The sequence below is a fragment of the Linepithema humile genome, chromosome 3 (genome assembly GCF_040581485.1).
Source record: "Linepithema humile isolate Giens D197 chromosome 3, Lhum_UNIL_v1.0, whole genome shotgun sequence".
In the NCBI taxonomy this organism is placed as follows: domain Eukaryota; kingdom Metazoa; phylum Arthropoda; class Insecta; order Hymenoptera; family Formicidae; genus Linepithema; species Linepithema humile.
This window is the reverse complement of record NC_090130.1, coordinates 20787771-20808536: the sequence shown is the minus strand read 5'-3', so window position 1 is coordinate 20808536 and position 20766 is coordinate 20787771. Positions and strand designations below refer to the sequence as shown.

Below are 20766 nucleotides of genomic sequence, written 5' to 3'. Positions count from 1 at the left end.
GGTTACCAGTTCTACTTATTTTATCGAAAATGTTAAAAAAATGTTTATTAATAATTTTTTTATTATATGTAATATTTTTTATTATATGTTTACAAACATAAAATATTTACTTCATGTCATATTATTTATTTTGATAAGTATACAAAATGTATATCTTTTCAATTAAACAAAGTTTCATATTATTGCAAACTTTGATAAGTAGAGTAGGAAAAACGATATTAGAATAGTTGTTCAGTATTAGAAAATTTCTAATGTAATACTTAAGAATAGCATTTTTCAAAGTTAGAAAATTAATTGTATAGAATAAAAATGCACAGCATATTTGTATATATTATATTTCAAGCTTTTATTTATAATAAAATAACTTTTTATTGAATTAAATTTACATAACATTAATATTAAATTTACATAATTAAACATATATAATATAAAGATAATTATAAAAATATATTTTGCAAATAAATACAATACTGCTGATTCTTCCAAACCTCAAAAAGTATCATTTTTAATTCATTACTTATTCATTCTTTTTATTTTCTTTATATATATGTAGTATTGGATAATAAATTCAATTATTACTTTTTATTACTTAAATAACATCCATTTTTATTAACAAGGTTGAAAGACCACATGAGACATATGCAAATCCAATAGCGAATAGCACGCACAGACAGATCATCGCACAGATCGCACGACTTGACGCTAAAGCTAAAAAAATCCAGCTTTTTTTTCTTGACGCTAGCGTCAACTCGAAGTCACGTGACTATGGGCAACGCTGAAACGAGCGTCCCATGAATTTGCACCTTAAAAAGAAACAGGAGGAAGCATATACTAGCCAGGACTAGGTAAATCCGCGGACGAATGTACGTCATGGCAGCCATCTTGAGCGACCACTTTTTGAAAGTGAGAGGGAATGCTCGAGCATAGCGGCAAGCGGCATACCGTACGCCGTACGCATTAATATGCAATGTATAGTCTTTTATGCAACAGTGTATGGAAATAAACGATCAAAATGGTATACTTTAGAGCTTGTGGCATAACAGCAGCAGCTCGAAATCATGGAATAACGTTTCATCGGTTAGTATTATCAACAATAATGAGATTTTTATTTTGGAGATTATAATCATATGTATAGTATTGTGAAATTGTAGATTCACAATAATTACTAAATAATTTTCACTCACAAACAGGTTTCCGAAAAATCCGGATCAAAGAAATGCATGGATAAATTTTTGTAAGGACGAAGGATTTAATATAAATTTAGATTTTAGATTTTAACATTGCTCTTATGGAAATACTGCACGAGTGCAATCCCAATGAAAAACGTCATTAAAATTTGGTATTATTGTTGCCTATTATAGTTATTTTCTTTTAATTGTACATTATTTCCTAATTAAACATAACAAGTCATTCAATATTGGCGCCCTTGAGCGGCCATCTTGAGCGACCACTTTATATAGTCACTTCCGTCTGCACTTTTACGACCAAACGCTCCCTCCTGTTTCTTTTTACTCAATGGTTTTTCCATACGTCAAAGCCTAAAGTTAGCGATCTAGTACTAGTATAGACATCTGTGCGATCTAGTACTAGTATAGACATCTGTGGCAATGGTAGATTCATACTGCATACGTTTCTTATGCTAGATCACATGTAAACTAATAAATTATTAGAAATGCACCATGTAGTACAGATGTGAAAATAATCGGCGCGAAAAAAGGTTATGTTCTTGTTTAGATATTTTATATACAAAAGTTATTGACAAGATACTATTTAGAGTGCAGTTTTCTATTTACTCAATGAAAAAAATATATATAATTGCAAGATTTTATTAAAAATGGACGCTCTTTGGAATGTTTTTAATTTGGAACAACCGCCGTGCACAACTTGGCATGTAAAACCATTAGATGCAAAAACAATGGGTATAATTGTTATCTATTATATACTAATAAAGTACATTTACAGTATGAGTTATATAAAGAAATATTGAATAATCTGATTTTAGTCAATCTATGCATCTATTATATATAATATATTGCGTTAGATATAATGTTAATTAACACCATTATCGAATATTGTATCTAATAATGATCACACAAATACATTTGTAAATAATTTGTTTTTACTTTCAGCTATAAATGTAGATCTACTTAATACTGTAGTTGCCACAGCAATCAAAGACCTAAAATCATTGGATGTTCTACACACAGAAGCTGCAGTTTTGAGCCGCTTAATTTATCGTATGAAAAGCAAGTTTCGAAATGATAAAGGTTTGAAAAAGATGGCTCAATTGAATAAAGCATTGCTCAACTATTATAATATGGATCTGCTAAAAGAATATGAAACTCTGAAATCTATTATTCAAACAAAAGGCGAGATATATATTTTACCAAGTAAACAGATGCTGGAATATGTGCTTGTGAGAATGCAAGGCTTTGCAAAGCTTATGATCAGAGTTGATAAGATTGCAAAAGATGCTGCACATTTCTTGAAAGCAAGGATTCAATTAGGCCATGCATGGACTATTTCTTTGATGGCTTATGCCACTGTCAGTAGGATTTGGTATGATTTTTTTATAAATTTAAATTATTTACTTTTGTCTATTATTTATGGTTGTTATTTACTTTCATAAATAATAGTAATATTTATTTAACAATAAAATAATATATCTAATTTTTTTAGGATTTATTCAAAGTTAATGTTGCAAAAATGTTGTAAATGGTATGAAGGACTATATCGTTGTTCAGAAAACTTTCAACTTATTGGTCTACCTTGGATTCCAAAGGATCAAAGCTTACCATGTGATTTGAAGTTATGGCTGCCTGATTTTGATTGGTTAGATAATGAAATGAGGTATGTTTGCAACTATTATATATTTTAATTATAAATTCCATGAATTAAGGGTTCAATGTGAAATAAAATATGATACTTTAGTTTTTCTCACGATGGTCTCTGGCAACAGAAAAATATGTTTAAATTACTCAAGTTACAATCTGACAATACTGAGGAAATAAATTTAATGACACCTGATAACTTCACGACTGACATCTCAAGACTGTCACAAGAAAATACTTCGACTCATGATGTGCCAAAAAATGAATCTACATCACGCACTGATAAAGATGACACTGGAGGTATGTATTGATTGATTAATGTTATACAATTTCTCACATATGTAGGATATTTCATTTTTATTATATACATTCGACATAAAGTGCAAAGATTGAAATAAACTTATTTTTATTAAAGATAAGACTCTTGACAAACACATCTTTTAATGAAAAGAAATATTATTTGATGAATAAAATCTTGTTAAAAGTAATCGATCAAATTATTGCTATTATAATTATTTGAACAGGATAATAATAACTAATTATTGTTTTATTATATATAAAATATTAAAATGCCATTCGAATTTTTGGTCATATAATAATAACTAATATTTCTTATAAAGAAAATTATATCTTTCTGAGATATCGGTGGTTGTGAAATTGCTAATCATTTTAAGTCAAACATTGTATTCTTAATTGTTTATTTCATTTTTCTGCAATTTTCTATGTATATCTAGAAGTCCATAAGTTAAATATTACCTCATTCTAGACTATTGTAGATTATATTTTGTTTGGAATCTGATAATGCTTAAAGCAAATTTCTATTTTAATATTTTATTATTGTTTTTTACTAAATTGCCGTCGTCATAGTAAAATAAGAATGGCTGTTTTAACAATTAAACAATTATGTGGATATCTTCCTTTATGATAATATGTCAATTTTTGTCCAGAAATAATAGATCGAGAAACTTTCAAAAGAAGTCTGCCCAAGGCATCACATGTTGCAGAAAATTCCTTAGCAAGGAAGCATAAAGAAACAATGGAAGAGCCAAAAAATAAAAAAAGGAAACGAGAAACAAAATCAAGAATCAAATTCAAGTCAAACAGATCGAAACAATAGAGGTAATGTGACCTCTTATGTTAATTTTAGTAAACCTTGTATAATATGATTATACATAAATTAATGTTTATAAGTATGCATTATATTGTAACATATATCTCGACAAAAAATAAATTTATACAATATACATTTAATGTCAGCAACTGGAGTTGTACTTTTTCAAAAAAGATATTGTTTATATATGTGTATGTATCATCGTTCCATTTAGTTAAATAATCGAGTGACAAAGTGCGTTCTTGCGTAATGATGTATATATAAAATCGGGCAAGAGAGATTTTTGTACTATACAAAGAATTATATCCGAATATCTGCTGCTACATAACATCTTTAATTTCAGTTAAATGCATCCATAAGCGAATTTATCTTATTGGGGGAGAGGGCTGAGGGGGGTGAGCTGAGGGAAAAACAAACAGCATTATGCAATTCTAATGGAATGATGCTAAGATAATAACATTGAGCAGTAACTAGCTTTCTGTCGAAGGATCTTCCGTATTTGTGTAAGGTATATACGGTGCGATGATTAAGCGTCATAGGCCGGGTACAAGTGAACCGCGTATCTTCGTGGTCTCATCCAGAATTTCACATCGAAGAAATTGGAGTTTCTCTTCCGCATGTTGTTGAAGCAGCAGGCGCGGAATTGCCGAGTGCCGCAAATATCGGCGCATTCTCGCCCGCATTGGTCGCAAGAGACAGTTTCGCCGAAAGTCCATAGCGCGCACACTGCAAAAGCAGATAAAATCATTGATTATATCACACGAGATCCATTCTCCCATTTGACATTTATGCTGAACTAGTATTGGCCGTTCTTTTTTTTTAATGAAAACCTTTAAAATAAAGAATTATGTGATTTTCATAGCATATCAGTAAATGTGTTAAATACAACATTCTTGTATATTTTTTCTCTTTTTGCACAAAATTATTAACTTTTTGTTGTTCAAACCTGTTCATATTCAAAAAGTTACAAACAAATCAATGTTTTTTTCCTAAATAAAAGTGAAACTATTTAAACACATTTCCAAATTATCTCATAATAGCAGCAGAGAATAATTGTATAATTAATTTACAAGGAAGTTTAATTAAAATACGTATGGACAAGTAATATTATACAAAAAATAATTAAAAAAGTATATAAGCAGCTCAAAATTGGATTAAGTATTTTTATTGCACGTCGGATAAATGAAAAAATTTGTAGGGACTGAAGCGTAAAATGAAGTTTGAAACAAGTATACTATAACGCGATGCATTTATGGATGTGATGGCGGAGTCAACGTAATGAATGTCAATCAAGTAATTACAAGTTATCCTGATCACGCAGGCCAATGCATACATTTACGGAACTTTCTTCAACTTTTGAAATTTTTCTTCTCATCCGTGATTACCAGCCGATAACTTTACCAGGCAACTTCAATTTAACGTCTATTCTAAAATAAAAATGTTAATATGAAACCCCAGCAAAGAGTGATTGATCAAGAGATATAGCAATTAATTTATATATAAATTAATAAAAATCAAAGCAGTTAGATTTATCGTAAATTCAAAATTACATCTTTTTAATTTATTTGCAAAATATTAATAAAATATATGTCTCGTTCTTTTCATTATTCAGTCAAATGTTTTTCTAAACATTATATAATATTGTATATTATTAAACATATGCATAGGTCAGTTTTATAAAATTACTTTTTCTACCTTATGTCTGTTTTATGTGAAATATTACGAATTACGGAGGCATTGAACGATTAAAAAGCTAATCTTAGCGTAAATATAATAGCACAATGTTCTTAACAGAGATCAACGAAATCCAGCAATACCACTATTACTGCCTCGCTAGTGGGATGGTTGATCGGATTACACTGTAAACATAGAAGAGGCTATGGATATCGTGATTGTCAACCTCATCATCTTTAACATCTTTTATCCCCTAAACATCAGCAATTTGTAATCTCTAATTTTATTGCAAGAAACGTTGCGCGCATTATGCGGTATCACATATTAAAAATTGTACAAGTAGCATTAATCGTAGAATTTGTAAAAGACATAAACAAATATACAAAGACACTGCTATAAAAACGTGAATCTCTTTTAAAAAAATTTTTTTATAAAATTAAACATGAAATAAAGAGAAATGAAATTTTTCTTTTATTGTCTATTTAATATTTTTTTGAAATATCAGTTATTTGTAATCTGACTGTTCTTTATTGCAATCAGTACTGCAGCCAATAATATGCGACATCGTAATAAAAATAATAAATGAAAAAGTTGCAAATAATAATAATACTTGTAAAAAGTAAACCTAAAAAATACGTCATATAAATATACTGTACATATAAATTTCTTATAAATAAAAATAATGAAAAGCATAAAAAATTGAAATTTTGAAATAATAATTTCGAATAAAGCGAGAGACATTCGTCGATTAAAACGTGAATGATTAATGTGAAAAAATGACGAGAGAAGCGCAAAAAAATATATTCAATGACAATCTCCAAAATTAAAGTACACATATTAATATAGAAAGAAAAATTTTATTACCTGCGAGAAAGAGTAGCATCCAGCTGTGATTCATTTTTATGAAGTATTCGCGATTAAAGGTACAGTGGTAAGCTTGGCACGCCGGTAAGTTTGATGACTTTGGTTGTAGAATGCTGTTTGGTGGTGAATGCTGTTTTAAAGAATAAAATAACAATATATTAGTGTGTGAAAAATTAAAAAAAAAAATATTCTATCAACAGTTTGTCAACAATAAAAATTTAACGAAGTAAAGTATGCATCTTGAATAATATGTTGGTCCAACAAGTACACATTTCGAATTTTAATAAATATACAGTTTAATTAAAATATTTTTTTAACGTTTAATTACAATTATAGCATTATTAATAACACTATCAAGTGACATCAACAAAACACAATCAACTCTATATTTTTTTTATCTTCTTATAACATAAATCCACTTTTTATTAAAATAAAACGCGCACGTATACTAGGTGCGCAACTAAATTTCCGGGTTTCACACATGAATGGCGCTAACGATACATGTAGTCGATATACATGTCTAAAGTTGTGTTTTTTTATTAACTTGGACATCTGTCAACAATAACCAGTTATAATACCAACACATATCGCAACGCAAAAATTTTTTTTTCTAACAATAAAGATGTCGAGTTTTGTGCCAACTAAACAGCATTTGCGGGAAGCTTTGCTTTTCTGCTTCAACTTGAAAGAAAATGCAGCTGAAGCAGGTCGTTTGCTTAAGAAAGCCTACGGCAAACATGCACCATCGAAAACTACCTGTAAAGATTGGTTTAAACGCTTCAGAAGTGGCGATTTCGACACTGAGGACAAGGAGCGCTCCGGAAGACCAAAAACATTTGAGGACGCCGATCTGCAAGCGTTATTGGATGAAAATGATACGCAAACACAAGACAACAACAACTGATAAATTTGAACCATGCATTGCTCGAAAAACGGCCAGAATGGGACACGAGACACGAACGAGTAATATTGCAGCACGACAACGCTCCGTGCCATCGCACTTCCATCGTCCAGGACACCATCAAAACGCTGAAATGGGATCTGCTACCGCACCCGCTGTATTCACCAGACCTGGCCCCTTCCGATTATCACTTGTTCCGGTCGATGGCGCATGGCTTGGCTGGGCTACACTTGGCCAATTTCGAAGAAGTGCAGAATTGGTTGGATGAATGGTTTCGATTCAAAGACGCGTCGTTTTATCGTCGCGGTATTCATGTATTGCCAGAGAGATGGCAAAAATGTGTAGCTAGCGAGGGACGATATTTTGAATAAACCGTTTTTTGTATTTCTCTTGAAATTTTCCATTTTGCATTGATAAAAAAAACCCGGAAACTTAGTTGCGCACCTAGTAAGAATAATTGTTACATTATCATTAAACTTCTAATATAAATTTTCAATCTACATATTGTTCAATTAAAGCCAGCGGCACACGGTACGTTTTTGCTTACTGGATTGATTGCGAGCTAGTAAAATACTAGAAATGCACCATATAGCATACAGTATTTTTAGTAATTTACTAGCTCGCAATCAATCCAGTAAGCAAAAACGTACCGTGTGCCGCTGGTTTAAGTTAGAAGTAATGTTATAAAAAATTAAAAATAATTTTGATAATTATATATAATGAAATTATATGCTTATTTTATCATCACGAGATAGATAAAATGCTATAAAGATCTCCGATTGATATGAATTATCGAGACATGCTAGAGATTACAAGTGGTTACGTACCCTCTACAGGCGAGCGTCGGGAAGCGAATGATAATCTTGAGGGGCACTGCTTCTGGATATCATCCCCACCATCCAAGATTACCTTTTCCACCCCCATCTCCGACGCACGCAACTGCCTTGTAGTTTCGATATAGCAATATGCAAAACGTGTTCGGAACTAAGTCGCTAAATGCTAATTATTAAAATTATTGGACAATTAAAACCACTCCGCGAATGACACTAATCTATATATACACCTTTTGGAAAATGAGAAAGTAAATTAAATAGATTAATTCAAGAATTAATTGAAGTGTGCTTTTATTTCATTTTTCAGCGCTAAAAGTTAATAATTAGTTAAAGTCTAAAATTAGAGTACATTAAATACTTGCTATTTTACTAGAGTTAGTGCAATTTGTGATTGAACTATTTTAATCTTACGTGAGTATCAATTTGAGAACGGTAAAGTAAAGGATATTGACAAGCAACATCGCGCAGTGCATCCCTTGCGAAACATTCGTGCGATAGGGCAGTAATTGTGCTGAAACATACGGAAGAAATGTACATTTAATCGATGCTTCGTCACCGATGAGGAATGGAAAAAAAAAACGGTTCGCTTGAATTTCCGAAAGTTTAAGCACATTTTACACATTCGATTAATTCTCAGCAGATACCATAAATTTTGTCAAGTTCTTGATATCATGGGATCTACATCAATCGTCTGTCACATTGGAACGATTCGAACTGGGGTAGTAGACGATCCGTTCTCGGCGCTTGTACTTCGTTTCCGGAATCGACATTTCGCATTCGACGACCGCGGGGTCCAGCGTGTCCTCGACGATAACGTCCAGCGACGTTCGCGGACTGTCCTTATACCAATCCGTTAAAAACTCCTGATCGCTCCCGCGACCGTTGCTCTCGATCCCTTCGATGTAAAGCTTCAGGGATGGCTGCGGTCGCACACCCGTGACCACGCATGTGAAATTTACATGCGTCTTGTTGAAGGGGTAAGTGCGCACCGTCATGTCGCTTTCTGGTACTTGAAGGTATAAAGAGCAAGTAAATAATCCAATTTGAAGATTTAATTTGGATTAATTTTCAGAGTGAATCTTTTCATAAACTTACCATAGACAATCATCTTCGACGAGTTTCTTGCTTCGTCCTGGTACGTGCCGATCGCGCACGTATATTCTCCCGTCATGTCAGTCGTGACGGTCCTCAATCGAATCACAGAACGCGAATACGGATCCATCAGATTTTCAGCCGGATATTCCGCGAAGCCTTCGATGATTCCGATCTCTTGTGGTGGCACTGGTGACATGGGTACATTTTTTTTATCGCGACGCATTGCATTTAAACTAATATATTGTTTATTTTTAAAAGTGCTTGTTAATTACTATTTATGACAGAAAAATTGTACGAGTAAGCCACGAATTTTCTTTAGTAAAGATTATTAATAGACAGGTGTGACGCAAGCAAGTCGAATAGAAATCTATAATCTGAATTTTTAACATTTACTTATTATTATGGAGAAAAAGAAAGAAAAGGCCTTGTGCATTAACTTTCTTAGTTGACATTTCTTTTCTCAAGATCGCGACATTCGTGTGATTTTCTAGTACTTTGTGATATCTTGTGACAGTTCTGATGTAGCGAAGTCACTGACACGTAAATTTAATAACGCGCAGATGCAGGAACATGATACGTTTACGTAATTGCGCATTGTTAAATTATAACAGAATCGTGGGCGGTAAATATGTAAATTACTTGGCGGAATCCACTGATAGATCTGATACGCCTCATGAAACCATTTGATTACAAGTCCGTTCTCGTCTTCGTTAATTTCGTAGATGCAGATCAGATCCACCGGTCCGGTGCCGTTGCGCACCACAAGTGGCACGTTCAAGGATTTTATCGAGGTACCACGGGCTCCTACAAAAGATTTTTTAATCTTAAATATAATTAAAGTTTTATCGGGATCAATGGAAGTCACAATATTCCTTGACGACGTGTCTAACGAGTTCTAGAAAATCATTAAACATTATTAATCGTTTAACTGTTATATGCATAAAAGTGAGTTTAAGAGAAATGTTTTTTACTTTATCACTTAATTTTTTAATCGATTCTTGGAATTAAAATTTAAGGAACTGAAATCTCGCTCTTCAATATGAAATAAAGGTATGTCCTCGAAAAATCTTGCTAAAAATGAGGAAAAGGGAATAATAAAAGTGCTGTGCTCAAAAGCCAGATAGAACTTAATATATATCATAAAATTATTAAGAAACATAAGGATTGTTAATTGTACTAGAAAATATTGTGGTCTCCATGTCACAATAGGCCTGAATCTGACACAGATAAATTTTTGCGATTCTCGGTTGAACTCCGATTTCGGAGATCATCCGAGGGTAAATTCGGAGGTCATGCGGGGGGTAAATTTTGTTTAGTATTACTGTACTCACCCAAATAACACTCGAATATTAAAAGAATGATTATTAAGGGCGAGACCGTACGTGCTATCGACAACATTCTTTCCAAGGTCCCTTTTCACACTGATGCACAATTAAATACGGCTCGACTAACTTTCAAGCTACACCATAGCCGATATGATTCTGCGCAGCGTTATGTGTCCGCCTACCGTGTCCGACACATGCTCTGACTGACGGCACAATCAACATTACATTCTGTTATCCTGTGGAAATAAATTCCAATAAAATTAGTTCTTTAGCCAAGAGAAACATATTTCCGCAAATATTCCTTTAAAGGCATGTAATCTCTGTGCAAACTCCTTTGTAGCGCGTCTTTTTCTTTTTATTTAACTCCAAGGAACGTCCTCCATTCAATTGAATCCTATAAAGTACATATAATAATGTTACAATTTATGCAATAATATTTAAATGTTTTAAAATGAAAAGATATAAAATAAAATCTAAAACAAATTGATAATAAAAGATATCATTATAAGATTAAAAATATATATCATTAAATGTGTAAAAAAATTTATGCATAAATAAATAATTAAAAGTGCGTCAAGGCTTTCAGTATGATATGATCATGTCTTAAATCGATAATTTTAGCATTTGTATTCTACATTAAATAACCGTTTGATTTCTGATTATTGTTTGAAACAATCACAAAAGATTGTTGCTATGCATAGTTCTTAACAATGTATTTATATGCGAGAAATCAAAAACTAAATCAAAACTAAATCATCGTATAATAAAATCAAGATTAATTTTTTTAATAATTTAACACAGTGACATATTAAGGACATTTGTTGCTTAATTAAACATGCAAAATAAATATTTAAAATCTAAAAATATGATACATTAATGTAAAATCTAATTAGAAGCCAAACGTATACTTAATTTTTTTGGCTCTTTTTAGGTTCTTTTTATACATGACGTCAAGTGTTTAACGAAAGTATTATTTATGAAACATCACAGAACGCAATAAAATAATTGAATAAGAATGACACTTTTCCGCAGCCTACAAAGAGATCAAAAGAAAAAAAGCAGAAAATTAAAACGCGGTTTAATTAAAATCAGCGTCCAATGTGATTGATGGACTGATTGCGCGTGCGTCGCTATTATATAAAAAAATGGACAATGTATACAAAACAGTTTCCGTAATATAGATTATCTGACAGATTGGAATTTAGAAACCTGATTTCTAAAAATTAACTTAATATTGTATATTTATTTAAAAAATTATATATCTCCCGCATAATTACTGCATTCATCACGTGGTGGTTTGTACATGCAGGAATAAGCCAATCGTTTCCTCACATGCCTTTATTTCCGGGAGACTTATTGGCTGTCCTGCAGGACATGTATTTATGCATGGGGATAGCCGGAACATGTGGATGCGTTATATTATTATCTCCACCATTCAACCACCATTTATCGTTGAACAAGCCGACGCTATCAGACGCTGTTCTCTTCTATGTGGTTTACGTGTATGAAGTAATTATTAATAACAGAAATAGTTGTTTTCGATTATTATTGCCAGTGTAATCAGGTAAAATATATTATATGCACTGCTAATAGAATAAGTGTTTAGAAATTGTTTATGAGTTATTTCGTAGGAAATTATTTGCGTTGCTCACACAATAGAAATATATTTTTTCATCGTCAGCTGAATGTGAATGTAATGGAATACGTAGTGATAAGGCATGGGTTTTATGAAACACTACATATATTGGTTTAAATAATATAACATCCATAGAAAATCTTGTGAAGTGTGATTTTATAAAACACAGTTTATTATCAATCTTGTCAATGTTTATCATTATAAATTAAATTCTAATTCCTACAAGAGTTTTTACAACATTATCATGAAAATTGATTCCAAATAGCCTAAAACAGACTTTGCATATAAAATACAAGATCCCCTATTTTGTTTCAACTAAATATTAAAATTAATTTAATTAAATATAAAGTTTAAAGATAAAAAAGACAGAGATAAAGGATACAAAATCAAGGCAATTCTTTACTCTTGTCTTTTGATCCATTTTGTTCGTAAAATAGAATTTGCAGCAAATTCAATCATATTTTCTAAAAGAACAACTGAAATAGACACAATATAATTTTTTGAAATTTTATATTATCCATAAGACACAATATAATTTTTTGAAATTTTATATTATCCATGTATTATTTACATATTTCAGAACATATTTTGAGCGCAAAGGTCCTTGTTATTTTCAATAATGAGTGGCAAATGGCAAAGTGACAGGAGAGGAAGCAGAATGGATAGAAACAATCATTCTCAGAGATATAATAGATCATCCGAAGATAACTGGAAGGAGCCACATACGTCAAACTACAACAACAGCTCATCTAGGAGGAATACCAATAGATCATCCGAAGATGATTGGAAGGAGTCAAGTACACCAAACTATGGCAACAGTTCATATAACAGAAGTGGCAATAGATCATTTGATGATGAGTGGAAGGAATCAAGTACACCAAACTATGGCAATAGTTCACATAACAGAAGTACCAATAGATCAGTCGACGATGAGTGGAATGAGTCGAGTTCAAGAACCTACAGCAACAGTTCATATAGGAGGAACACCAACAGCAACTCAAACAATACAAATGGGCTTGTCATACATATTGATAGCGACAAAATTGGAAAACTTATTGGAAAAGGTGGCAGTAAAATTAAAGCTTTGCAAGATGAGAGCAATGCTAAGATTAATGTAAATAATGAAGGAAATTACATGCTATAAGATGTTGTCTCTGTCAGCTTAATAACTCAGCTTAATTAAATATTATTTAATATTTCATGTTTTATTTTTATTTTCATCTAGATTGACAGACAATCTTCTGATAATGGACAGACTGCTGTAACGCTGATCGGTACAGATGATGCACAACAACGAGCTAAGGGCTTAATAGAAGAGTTATTAACTGATCAAAATTATTCACATCGAAATGTCAGAACTGTACAAAATACAGAAAAGTCTGAGCCTGAGCCTGAGCCTGAGCAGAAACAAGATGATATTGATTGGTCAACTTTTGACTGGGCCAAGGCTAATGCAGAATATGTATGTTGTACAGATAATCATGAATGATAAACCAATTATTTTACAAAACATATATAAATATATTAATCATTTTTTTTTGCAGGAGGAACGTCAGAAGCAAAAATGGGCATCTTTGCCTCCTATCAAAAAGAATTTTTACATAGAAGATCCAGTTGTTGCCAAAATGTCTGAAAAGAAAGTAGCTGACATCAGGACAAGTAATAATAACATAGAAGTTAGACATATTTTCGAGAAAGAAGAAGGCTCTGATAACGAATTAAAAATACTAAATCCTGTTGAAACTTTTGAACAAGCTTTTCAAGTAATGTATAAATCAAATATGAGCTTACTATTATTTTAATAGAGATTAATATTTTATCATATAGAGAATATGTATTCATATAGAGATTAATATTTTATTTATGATACAGCACTACCCGGATATTCTTAAGGAAATACAGAAGCAAGGATTTGAAAAGCCTAGTCCCATACAGTGTCAGGCATGGCCTATTCTACTGAGTGGTCAGGATCTTATTGGAATAGCGCAAACCGGCACAGGTTCGGTTATTTCTATCTAGATATAATTATGTATATAGCAACTATAATTTTACGAATTATAAGATAATCATTATTTTAGGAAAAACTCTCGCTTTTTTACTGCCTGCTTTGATTCACATCGATGGCCAAGTAACTCCACGCGAAGAGCGTACTGGACCAAACGTTCTCGTTATGGCACCAACGAGAGAATTGGCATTGCAAATTGAAAAGGAAGTGGGAAAGTATTCTTATCACGGTATTAAAGCGTAAGTCTATTTGTCTTTATCACATTTACATACTATTTTTCTACATTTAAAATATAATTTTTTGCGTACAACGATTACCTTTGCAATACAATCGAAAAATATTTAAGGGTTTGCGTGTATGGTGGTGGAAATCGCAAAGCGCAGATCGACGTTGTCACTAAAGGCGTGCAGATAGTAATTGCGACTCCTGGAAGGTTAAATGATTTGGTGCAAGCGAAAATATTAGATGTATCAGCTGTGACATATCTCATACTCGACGAAGCGGATCGTATGTTAGACATGGGTTTCGAACCACAAATTCGTAAGAGCTTACTGGGTGTGCGGCCAGACAGACAAACTGTTATGACAAGGTACGCACAAGCCATGTCTTTAATAATGTCTTTTCAAAAAAAGTGTGATTGCGAAAGATGTTAAAATATTTGTTTTCTATCCTGTTAGCGCTACGTGGCCTGAAGGCGTAAGATATTTAGCAAAATCGTACATGAAAAATCCGATTCAAGTATTCGTTGGATCACTTGATTTAGCAGCTGTCCACTCTGTAACGCAGAGGATTGTTATGATTGATGAATCTGAAAAGTTAGACATGGTTAGTATCACTTTGAAATGTATTGCCAAGCTTATCCTTACAAGTCCAGTAATTCAATTCTTTCCTTCTAGCTTTTAACATTTGAGGGAGATGGTAATAAGATTATTTTAATAATTTTTTTAAGTAACTTTTTAAATATTTTTTAAAATTAAGATGCTCTAAAAAAGACAATTTTTTAGGACATCCTAAAGATGTCTTTTTTTAAAGTTACCAGTTAATCTTTTTTTTAAACAGTTTCCCGAAAAATAAGTTGAAACGCTTTTTTTAAAATTATTACATTTATAAACATGTCATTGCGGAATTAATTGTTAACTATTTCAGACACATTGTATATTTAAAAAAAAAATGTATTGTAGATGTATCAGTTCTTTCGAGAAATGGGACCTCAGGATAAGGTGATAGTATTTTTTGGTAAGAAAGCCAGAGTGGACGATGTCTCTAGCGAACTAGCTTTAACGAACATTGACTGCCAAAGTATTCACGGCGACAGAGAGCAAGCGGACAGGGAACAAGCGTTAGAAGATTTGAAGACTGGAGAGGTGCAAATTCTTCTTGCGACCGATGTGGCCAGTCGAGGAATCGACATTGAAGATATTACGTAAGTTTCATTGTACAAGATGCGCTGTATCACTTAAGATACAATAATATATAGCAATTTTTTGCCTTTTATTTCAGACACGTGTTTAACTTTGACTTCCCGCGGGATATAGAGGAATACGTTCACAGAGTTGGGCGTACCGGACGCGCCGGTAAAACGGGCGAAAGTATCACTCTGATGACGAGGAGTGACTGGCATCATGCTAAGCAACTTATTCGTATACTCGAAGAGGCTAGTCAAGTCAGTAGATGGACATTAAGCTTTTGGCTTATTGGAAATTTCCTACGAATAAAATTTAATTGGTGTCTTGTTGTTTCAGGAAGTACCTGAAGAATTATATAAAATGTCTGAAAGGTATGAGGCATTTAAAACTAAAAGGAAATCCGAGGGTGATGGTAGAAGCAGATATGGTACTGGCGACAGAAGTAGATACGGTAACAAAAATAGACATCGTGATAATCAGTGGTTTTAAGATCCACCGGATTAATGATACAAGACTTACTTTCGCCTCGGATTTATGTGTTTAAATATATATCAAATGATTAAAAGTTTTATTTAACTTAATTTTATATACAGGATTATTAATATGAAACCATTGTGATATTTCTACAGTGGAACTTTGAACTTTTTTGGTTTCTCTATTTTGCCACATCTTGTCTTACTCTTTCGTCATTTCATATCTGCTTTTGATGTGAAGCGATGAAAGAACAGCGCAAGAAGTAAAAATTGTAAAATATAGAGATTCTATTGTGAGATTTTAAGAAAAGTAATCTCGGGGAACAATTATTTTTATTTTCTTTTTTATAAGTGCCAAAACTAATTATACAATTTGAGATAATTTAAATAATTTATCGTAATATAAATTTTTAAATGTGCTTGCTGTGCAATTAAAACAACGATAAAATATATTAATAGTTTAAAATTGTTATAGTTATCATTGGCGAAATATGATCCTGTATAACATATTTTTGTACTTTTTTTTGCATGAATGCCATGTGTTTCAGCATTTAGACATGCGAATATAAAAGACATTTATGTTATAAAATTTAAGACATTTGAGTTTGGTTAATAAACTATTTTCATTCAGATTAGTTGACTCATTTTTCTTGTCCAAAATACAGATAATTTAAAATATAACATATTTCTTAATTAATATATAAAAACCTCCCTGTTAAATATATATATATTATTTATGTAATCTTAGTGAATGAAAAATACGACGAATTAAACATATTCATATCGCATATTATTAACTTGCAACTTTTTACTTTTTTTTTTTTAACTGCCTCTTAACTTTCTCTTTTTTAATCTCAAAATGATCTGCATCGGTATATCTATAGCCTAAATTTATACCGTACTAACATCAAAAGAAACTCGTCAGATTTGAAATGATTCAATAAAATGCTATATCAACAAAGAATTAAAAAAATATGAATATTGTATTAATATATAAATTAAAAAAATATCAAACTTATAGTAAAACTTTTACAAGAAGTTATAACTTCAAGGGAAAATGTAATAGAATAAAAAATGTGTAATGCAATAAGTACACCGGTATTTTGCTAACAAAAACACAAACGTTTGGGGAGAAGCTTGAAGAAAGAAATAGACCTAAGTAAAATTCATTTAATTGTAAACTTTATAGTTTTGCGTTTTGGTGTACTTCTCGGCGAAAATTTTGCCGCTTGGAGTTGGTATCGAGAATGCTATGTCGTCCAACGACATCACGTAGCCGTAGAAGTATTCGGTTCTGAAATGCGAAAACAAAGATCTTTTATTGTCGTATTAACTCTATTTGATAAAGTATTGTACTATTTTAACAATAGTGGCTCACCTTAAGGTATCAAGAAGCTTAGTGGCTATACCCTGTCTGCGATGGCTCATCGTAGTCCAGATAACGTTTATGCCACATTTCGTAGGAGTACTCTCAGCGGTACAACAATTCAGCTCAATTAATTCGGGAATCATGCGATATGCCGTTTTGATGGGTTCCGTCATCAATATTCCGAGGACGCTTTTCTCGCGTATGTACAAGAAGACCTTGCAGAAAATATTTTTTGTGATTTTTTGCCGAATTGATACGACAAAATGTTCAATTTACGCATATATTTACCTTTTTGCCTTTATAATCTAACGTATTCATGTCCGCCAATCCCAAATCTCTGTCCACAACCGTCAAAATCTCGGACACTTTTTTCCAATGTTGCTTGGGGTCATGTGGTTCGATTAAAATTATTCGGCTGGACGTGAAAGGATCTTCCATTATAACACGCTCGTTCTTCCATCCCTAAAGTATTGTATATATAAAATATTTATATATTATTATCATATATCTTTATAATAAAATTTCGATTTTAGGGACATGGATGCAGCTTACCTGAAATTTTAAAGTCCGTATACTGTTGTGATAGTTCAAATGAGCGTTTTCATCCTCAGGATCGCCCAATTGGTATATAATGTTGCATTCTGGACACTGAGTGGCACCAAAACGTTTCTGACCAGCATCTAGTTGATACTGATCTTCCGCACCACCACCTTTCGCGGATAGCTGCCATTGTGTATTTCTTTTTGCTTTACTGGACTTCGCATTATTCGTTTCTCTGAAAGAGAAATATAAATATGTTAACAGATATAAGATCTGCAATGTTTCCACATAGCTTAGAATATTGTTTTACAAAAACATTCTATATTAAAAAGTTAATATAAAAATAATGTAGAATAGAATGCTATGCAGAAACATAAATAAAGTTCAAAATTTATAGTATAAGCAAAAGTACTCGAAGATGTTATCAGGTGCAGAATATCCTTTCGCAAATAATGGAAAATATTTTTCTTTCTCGCCGGTCTTTGCAGTTTCATTATTGCTGTTCGTGTTGTCAAGCGAAAGACTTTCAATGTTCGTTAGCGAAACAACATCCTTGATGTTCATCGTTGAAGTCATGTTACTGAGTTCAGTAGCTGGAGACATAATCTCGTCTGTCGGGATTATTGCCACTGGCTTTAACGGAGAAACCTTGGTTCGGAACATGTCCAATGTTCCCATCGTATCATAATCATCCGCCCAGTCGTCCTCCAATATTTTCAAGAGATTATTAACAATTTTGTCTTTCTCCAGTGTAGCTTCAACCTCCGGTTCGTCCACGGTCAGGTCAGTCGCGTCCAAAGAGATGTCCACCGCTCTCGGCCTTTGTTTACGCGCATTTGTCGTGGAAGAAATGCGTTTCTGCTTCAATACGAGTTTACCATCCGCAACCTTCAATTTAATTTTATTATTTAATGTCACTGTAGCGCGACTTGGTTTGATCGTTTTGAAAAATTGTTTATTCTCATCGACTTCTGGCGTGGAAGCTCTTTCCGCGATCATATTTATCGGCTGAACTACTTCGATAGATGGATTTTTGTTTGAAGGTGCAGCATTTTGCCCTTCTTTCTTCAATGTCTCTGGATTTATTTTAGGCCTGCGCTTTTTGATTCCGTGGAACACGCCGGCATTCATCTTACCAAGTCTCTGCTTCTTTCTTATCGAACGTCTGCTGCTTTGTGGAGGTAAACTTCGTCTTTTTTTAACGTCGTTATTTCTAAAACTGCCGAAAGCGAAAGGTCGTTCGGTCCTCGAGCTGCTACTGTAAAACGTTTTTGTACTCAATGAAAAGGCTTTCGAGTTGCTAGATTCGTTCTTACTGTCCTGAAATAGTGCTGCTCTAGCTCTGGGTGCAAAAGTATCATCTGCTTTAAATAATTTCGCCGGATTTGTTATCTGATCATGAGGAGCACGTCTTTTCAATACATTTTCCTTTATCTCAGGTGAGGAAGTTTGGTTCGTTTCAAATGTACTAAAAGATTTCCGTCTATGCAGCTTCGGCAATGGTGCTGTCTTAGTTATAGATTTCAAGGGTGTTATTTGCCTGGGGCTGTAGCTCTTCCGAGGTGTCTCCATGATGGTTTGATTTTGAAGCTCAGTAGCAAAGCTTCGTGGCGGTGTCTCAGGCACTATTTCGTCTGCTGTTGAATTCATCTTCAACCGCTGTGGCGTTGATGGTTCTGTCACTTTACTTGGAGAAGATGGCAATGATCTCAACAAATTGCTATTAAATGATTTGTATTTTGGTGAGTATCTAGCAGCTTTAGTAATCTTTTTGAGTGAGCTAAAAGGTGATATACGCTCTTCTATGCAGCGTCTTGATGTTAAACGATCCCAAGTCATAGGCATGCTATTTGAGCGACATAATTTTTCAGGTGTTGCAAAGGGAGAAACAAATTCTCTGCCTGAAGAACTGTCACTGCTTGGACTTCGATCAGTAAGAGCCAAGGGTGACATAGGTCCCAAATCTGATTCGTCACCTGAGAATGCTTCATCTCTGCTCCTATTTAAATCTTGAACTATGCTTTTCTTGTAAGAATTACTGTTAGATGAAGCAAAAAGGCACTTTTGAGCTCGTCGTGGAGTGTAAAGACTTCCTTGTCCACTATCCATTGACATGTTGAATAATTTTTTTAAATAATAACCTGAAAGAAATCCATGAATTAAAACAGGTAATGTCAAGATATTAAAAATAATTAAATTAAACTTGGACTGGCTTCAACTATTATAGAAGATTAATTTTATGACTGACAATCTCAAAACACAGAATATTTAAAGCAACACTCATGTCAATAATTTTTGTAACATATGTTTTCCATTTATAAGATTAAGATAATTAATCATACAAATATGTAAAAGAGATTTTATGTATGTATATATATATATATATACATGAAAAAATTATCGCAATAATACATAAACTAACCTGAATCGAGCGGCAAATTTATAGATTCTGCCCGGTGCGTTAAAGATTTTTAACGGTTGATAAAGTAACGCTTAATGTGCACTCGTTATACATATATATTTTCCTTCAATGCCTGAAATCAAAAAGTTTTTTATATATACTTATATCTAAAGAAAGGCACGGCGGGAAAGTGCAAGAAAACTGAATACTTTTTGATGCTTTTGTCGCAACGGCAGTGTGTTGTTATGCGCGCCAAGATTTCACGCATGCGCTGTGTAAAATTTTTGCATCAATCGTTGAGA

At 32.7% G+C, this 20766-nt stretch overlaps 4 protein-coding genes across 5 annotated transcripts; 2 read left to right on the top strand and 2 right to left on the bottom strand.

The window, feature by feature from the left end:
- Nucleotides 1-1520: 1520 nt before the first annotated feature.
- LOC105669281 (nucleolus and neural progenitor protein) lies at nucleotides 1521-4087 on the top strand. The gene is made up of 5 exons (XM_012362155.2): nucleotides 1521-1919; nucleotides 2130-2559; nucleotides 2680-2850; nucleotides 2932-3131; nucleotides 3779-4087. Exons 1-5 carry the CDS (start codon nucleotides 1835-1837, stop codon nucleotides 3946-3948), a joined length of 1056 nt encoding a protein of 351 aa, XP_012217578.1. The 5' UTR covers nucleotides 1521-1834; the 3' UTR covers nucleotides 3949-4087.
- A 4393-nt stretch (nucleotides 4088-8480) lies between these two features.
- On the bottom strand, nucleotides 8481-10813 carry LOC105669282 (uncharacterized). Of its 2 annotated transcripts, none has more exons than XM_012362157.2 (5): nucleotides 10641-10813; nucleotides 9949-10113; nucleotides 9310-9495; nucleotides 8930-9223; nucleotides 8481-8725 (listed from the first exon to the last, which is right to left on the bottom strand). In XM_012362157.2, the coding sequence occupies exons 1-5, from the start codon at nucleotides 10705-10707 to the stop codon at nucleotides 8622-8624; spliced, it is 816 nt and encodes a 271-aa protein (XP_012217580.2). In that variant the 5' UTR covers nucleotides 10708-10813; the 3' UTR covers nucleotides 8481-8621. The 2 variants fall into 2 exon arrangements, with proteins under 2 accessions (XP_012217580.2, XP_012217581.1); XM_012362158.2 differs by having other exon boundaries at nucleotides 8859-9223; nucleotides 10641-10803.
- A 1163-nt stretch (nucleotides 10814-11976) lies between these two features.
- LOC105669280 (probable ATP-dependent RNA helicase DDX43) lies at nucleotides 11977-16786 on the top strand. The gene is made up of 11 exons (XM_012362154.2): nucleotides 11977-12198; nucleotides 12851-13384; nucleotides 13496-13732; nucleotides 13815-14033; nucleotides 14143-14269; nucleotides 14349-14514; nucleotides 14622-14864; nucleotides 14953-15100; nucleotides 15457-15698; nucleotides 15776-15938; nucleotides 16018-16786. Exons 2-11 carry the CDS (start codon nucleotides 12890-12892, stop codon nucleotides 16168-16170), a joined length of 2193 nt encoding a protein of 730 aa, XP_012217577.1. The 5' UTR covers nucleotides 11977-12198; nucleotides 12851-12889; the 3' UTR covers nucleotides 16171-16786.
- A 524-nt stretch (nucleotides 16787-17310) lies between these two features.
- Nucleotides 17311-20764, bottom strand: eco (Establishment of cohesion). The gene is made up of 7 exons (XM_012362151.2): nucleotides 20674-20764; nucleotides 20486-20597; nucleotides 18476-20204; nucleotides 18076-18298; nucleotides 17812-17985; nucleotides 17533-17738; nucleotides 17311-17448 (listed from the first exon to the last, which is right to left on the bottom strand). Exons 3-7 carry the CDS (start codon nucleotides 20176-20178, stop codon nucleotides 17325-17327), a joined length of 2430 nt encoding a protein of 809 aa, XP_012217574.1. The 5' UTR covers nucleotides 20179-20204; nucleotides 20486-20597; nucleotides 20674-20764; the 3' UTR covers nucleotides 17311-17324.
- Nucleotides 20765-20766: the final 2 nt, after the last annotated feature.